General features: G+C 26.7%; 1 protein-coding gene across 1 annotated transcript in view; it reads right to left on the bottom strand.

Moving 5' to 3' along the window:
• Window positions 1-1,313: 1,313 nt before the first annotated feature.
• The window catches only part of LOC117179057 (serine/threonine-protein phosphatase 2A 65 kDa regulatory subunit A alpha isoform), a 15,393-nt gene continuing 10,863 nt past the window's right edge, over window positions 1,314-5,843 (bottom strand). The window contains exon 10 of the mRNA XM_033370694.1: window positions 1,314-1,648. Within this exon, the coding sequence (XP_033226585.1) occupies window positions 1,644-1,648 (5 nt within the window). The 3' untranslated portion in view covers window positions 1,314-1,643. The remainder of the gene's footprint in view (window positions 1,649-5,843) is intronic.

The raw sequence follows: 5,843 nt of genomic DNA, 5'->3' as shown, positions 1-5,843 counted from the left end.
TATGCAATTTTCTTCTTTGATTGTCTGGATCTCTAAAATCCGAAATTAAAATATGTCGAACATAATGTAATATAAATCTTCAATCAGAAGCCGAGGGTAACTAGAAACGAGGGTTTTAGAATTCCTCTAAATCAACTTGAATTTATTTGGATTTTGAGAAATTCAGGTTGGCTACCCACCCGGGAGAAAGCCAATAGAGAAGTATATTACAGGGAAATTTCTCGTATTTCATCATTCGTGATCATTTTATATGTAAAAACAAAGTAACTTCGAACTGCAAAACTTGAAATTGTACAATTTCAACAAATTAAATCACATTACAGCAATCGTGTTGTAAAAAATAATTTCAAATTAAAAAATATTTTATTGGAAAATTTCAAGAGTGAATAATAGAAAGTTTAATAATCAATTTAAACATTATTAATTTTTAAGTACATAATTTAAAAAAAACTTCAAATAATTTAAATTTTAAAGAGTTTGATTATAAAAAAGTTTTAACATCACAATTTTGTATGACTACTAGTTTGTAAGTTTGTTTAGTTTAGTATAATTCAATTCATTCTTTGATTTTATGAAAATTTGTGTAATCAGGCTTAATGTCAAATTATAATTTCGTTATGTATTACCAATTTAAAATTCTAGAATTTCGGAATCTTTGATTTTGAAAGATTCAATTTAGTTTCCTTTATTAAATTGTCAAATCTTAATTGCTTCTAATTTAGAATTGCTCAAATTAAAAATCTTTCAATTTATAACGCTTTTAATTATAAATAATACATTTTCAATTCCTGTGAATTTTAAATAAACTAATCTTAAAATATTCAATTTCGACCGAATTTAAATTGTCCTGTTTCCTACATTCTTAATCTGAAATCATTCGTTTCGTGATTCTTTAATTCAAAATAAAATTGTTTACTTTACAGGGGTTAGATTTTCAAATTATAAAAATTGAACTCCTTTAACCGGGAGAAGCCACGAATATTCACCGGAAGAAAGTCGGGAGACGAAAATTTAAAAAATAATGGCCACTCTGAAATTATTTAATTTATTAAAATTCTCGAAAACTATTTGCATTTCTTGAATTATGTTGAATTCATCTGTATTTTTTGAAATGTTTTTATTTTCTTCAACTTCTAAAATTATCTATAATTATTTCCAAACTCTTAAATTCTTCGAATTATTTTAAATACTTCTGAATTTGCCTCAAATCCACTTGAATTCGCTCTTGAATTCTAAATACTTCAGTTCAAGTAAATTGAAATTAATATAATGAATAAATAACATATTAAGTAATAATTGGATTAAGTAATTCAGAGTCATTTTCTTTATTAAGTATTTACTCGTTAAGACTTAAGTAGGTACGAGAGATACATGATACCAATAATTAAATCGAATAATCGACCTTAGTACAGCATTATAGATATACAAATACAACAGAACTAAAAATATTATTCAACGTTATTCGCTATCTCGAAATTTTACGTCTGATTTAGACCTGCCTGTGCAGTTTACATACGTTTTCCGCGCGTAGCAAGTAGAAATAGTGTGATCAATGTATCTGTTTTTTCTGTTTTAATTATTATTAAATCAGATGTCGCATGTTGTTCGATACTCGATAAATGCACTCGGTTTTCCTGTTTGAATTATGCTGAAACACAAGATTTCATTACTGATAAATTAGTCAACAAATTTTAATATACTACTTTCTTAAAAGAAAAAAAATGAAGTATTTCTACAATCAATTAAAGACAAAAAGTTGGAAACAATTTTCTTTAATTCCATTAGTTTATGCAACTTATTTGCTTTAAATTATACGTCTACACAATTTTGAACTAAATTTACAAAAATTACCATTTCCTTTAAAAAAAATTATAATATATACTTTCATCGTCAGAGAATGATACGAAAAAAAATGTATCATAAACGTATTATTATTCATAATTAAAAAGTACAATATATATTTACAAGTGCAAAAGAAAATCAGCAAGATCAGTGCAAAACGTTCGTTGTCGAGATAATATTCACATCTTTAAAAAATTATGTTTTTTCATAACTGAATTGTTTGACAGAAAGAAGTTCAGGCGAAAGGTTTAAAAATTGATTGTACATAGCTTACTATCATAAAAACGGGTGAAGCTTGAATTTACATAACCGGTAACCTGTTCAACTCGTTTCTTCTTATAATCAAAAACACTCAAGCACTCAAGGTAAAACAATTTCTAGGGGTCGCTTAAATTTCATGCAAATTTAAAAAAGCCCAGAACAATGAAATTCTTAAATATAAATGCCATTTCGAAAAAATATATTTGAATAAACCCGAGAGATTTAAATGATTTAATCTTACTTCTTTAGTGATCTGCACTGATCTTTTGTAATAAAATGTGCAGTATAAATATAATACGACTTAAAAACAATGTTCACCATGCACGAGGTTACACGGAACACCATAAGCAGAGGATTGGGAATATATTAGCAAGTAGGCGGCATGCAAGGACTAATCTGTTATCGCATCACTGAAGAACGGATTCCTCGAATCACTAAAGTCACACAAGATTGGTTATAAAAATTAGAATTAATTAGAAATGTGAATTCCCTGTTTTTTCGGAGAATATCATCCAAAGCTTGCTTTATTTTTATCCGAGGTGTCAACTACTAGCAATTTAAACGTGTACCTGAATTCAAGAATTCAATGAATTCGAACAAAACTAAATTGAATTGAAGGAAAACAAGAAAATTAAGGAAATTTCAAGAGAATTAATGCAAAAGGATGAAAGGAATTCAAGAGAATCAAGGGAATGAACTAGAATGCCAAGAATTCAAAGAATTAAAAATAAACAATTGAGTTGAAAGATTTCAAGCCAATTACAGAAATTTAAAAAATGAGTATTCAGGGAATTCGAAAGAGTTGAAGATAATTCAAGTGAATTTAAAGAAAACATTGAATTCAAAGAATCCAAGGGAATTACTTGAGTTCAAGAAAATTTCAATAAAATTAATGCAAAAGAATTTAGAAAAATTAAGCTAAATAAAGAAATTCAAAAAACTGTAAAGAAAATTCAATAGAATTCAACGAGTTGAATATAATTCAATAGGATTTAAGGAATTTAATAGAATGCAAGGCATCCAATACAATTAAATAAATTCATTAGACTTCAATAGAATTAATGTAATTCAATAGAATTCAAGAAATTAAATAGAATATGACTCAATAAAATTTAATACGATTTAATAGAATAAAAGAAATGAAATAGATTCAAAGAAATTCAATATAATTAAAGAAAGACAATTAGGTATTTTCACTTTAACCACCAGCTAACTTCACTTAGTTGACTGTTGAGGGCAAAACAAGAGACCCAATGCATGGGATTCGGTCCATTTTTGCCCTATTTTGGTAATATTTTGGTAAAAATTAATTTTTCTTGAATAAGTGTATTTGAAAAATAGTTTTTATTTTTTAATAACTATCTAATGAAATAATAAAAATTATTATTAATTACGAAGATATGACAGAAATAAAGTTTACCTAATAGACTTCAATAGAAATAAAAAAATTCTATAGAATTCAAGAAATTCAATAGACTTCCATAGAATTCAATAAAATTCAAGGAATTCAATAGAATTCGATACGATTCAAGGAATTTAATGTAATTACAGAAATTCAATAGACTTCAATAAAATTAATGTAACTTAATTGGAAACGGTGGTCTACCATTTCGCCACATAATGCCAAAAAATGGAACTAGAAAGAGTAGGTACAATTTTAAACATGTATTTTAATTTTTGCATAAAAGTGCTTTTACGATTGTTTTGTGAAGTATAAAACAATGATTGAATACTAAAAACAAATATTCATCAAAAACAAAGTTTTCGCTAGAATTTCTATCTTATACAGTGAAAAAACACATTTTTGTGAAATTTGGTTTAAAAAAAAATACAATTATTTCATGTGAGTTTCAATGCATTGTAAGCTTAAGTAAACTTTAATTAATGTACGTAGCGACAAAGTTTATCCATATTATGCCAAGAATACCAATAACAGACGACTCTAGATTAAATACGAATTCTAATCTAACTTTTAACTCTGATTTTTAATAGTAAATATTTCATGTATAAATTAATAAAAATGTACTTCGAGTTCACTTTTGCTTCAAAAGAAGTCCATTTAAGTTTATAATATTTGAAAATCACAATAAAGAGAACAATAATTGTTTAGTATTTTGGGAAAAATATTTCTGTCAAAAAGTGGGGTTTTTTACTGTATAATATGTAAATTCCATCTAAAACACTTTGTTTCCGATAAAGACTTATTTTTATTATCCAATAAATACTTTGAACTTCACAAAAAAATTGTAAACATACTTTTATGACAAATTAAAATGCATCTTTAAAATCGGCCTATTCTTTCTAGTTCGAATTTGTGTCGCCAGGTGGCGTATCGCCGTTTAACCATTCACAATAGAAATCAAGAAATTCAATAAAATTCAACACAATTCATGGAATTCAATAGAATTCATGTAATTCAATCGAATTTAAGAAATTACATAGAATACGACCCAATTAAATTAAAGAAATTCAATAGATATTCCATTATAGACATTCTATAGAATCCATAGAATAAATGGAATTGATGGAATTCAACAGAACTCAAGGAATTCAAAATAATTAAAATAATTTGATGAGATTTAAAGAAATTAACAAAATTCGAAGAACTTTAAAGATACTTTAAATAATTAAAGGGATTCAAAAGAATTAACGGAATGTAAAAGAAGTCGAAGAATTCAAAAAAAAAAAAACAATTAAATTCAAGTAGATTTAACGCGAACTTAGAAAAACTGAAGCGAATTCAAGAAAACCAAGAGAAACACCGAAATTTAAGAGGATTCATAGAATTGAAAAAAGGTAATTTCGCATACAAGTGAATTTGTTGCGAATTATAAATACAGAAAATAATGCATAAATATTATACATTATAATTATGTATAATATTCTGTGAATAAAAAAGTCAGGAATTCAAGAAAATTCAACTGGATTGGAAGGTACTTTAAAATTCAAGGAAATTAAAAGATTTTCAGAAAATTTAGAAACAGTTGTACACCTGAATTGAATAGTGGTTAATCCCTCGTTTTCAACCCAAGGAGGAACATGTCCAACTTTTAGATCCTAATAATAAATAAAAAAAAACTTACAAACACGTTATTATAAACCAGAAAAAAGAGTTGAGGAGACTACTTATTTCATGAAAATTTCATAATACAACATATATTATGCTTCTAATTGCAAATATATGTTAAATTTCTAAAAAAAAATCACAATTCTCACTGTGTTAAAGGAAAATTAGAAACTAAAAAATTTCCACAACACTTGTTGATTTCTAGATTCAATTAAATTATCATGTTAGTATCCCTGATACAATTCAAAATATTTAATTCTCGTCAACGAGTTGATTTACACCAATTCAAAATTAATTATTATTTAAATTAATCTATGGTAACTTCTCAGTTTATTTTTTTTTCTACTTTTAGAAAGACCCTTCTACTTCATTGTAAGTCTTCTGGAAAAATATCTTGAATTTACAAATAGCAATCTTAAATTTATATTATTCAGCTAGGTTAGGAAATACTATAAGTTTAACCACGAAGTACTACAAGTAGGCCGCACGCCTATTCGCCGTGAGCCGCCGATTGGAGGGGATAGACGAAACGATGCCAGCGCGCGGGGTGGCGAGTAATGAGTTTAGCGGACGTTTGTTTTGATTACATTTTATATGCATTTCAGTAGGCAGTATGTGGAATTATACATGTTGTGTTGTGAATTGTAAGAATAATGGTAAAACGAAGGATTGC

This window comes from Belonocnema kinseyi, chromosome 8 (genome assembly GCF_010883055.1).
Source record: "Belonocnema kinseyi isolate 2016_QV_RU_SX_M_011 chromosome 8, B_treatae_v1, whole genome shotgun sequence".
NCBI lineage: Eukaryota > Metazoa > Arthropoda > Insecta > Hymenoptera > Cynipidae > Belonocnema > Belonocnema kinseyi.
This window is presented reverse-complemented; position numbering and strand designations above follow the sequence as displayed.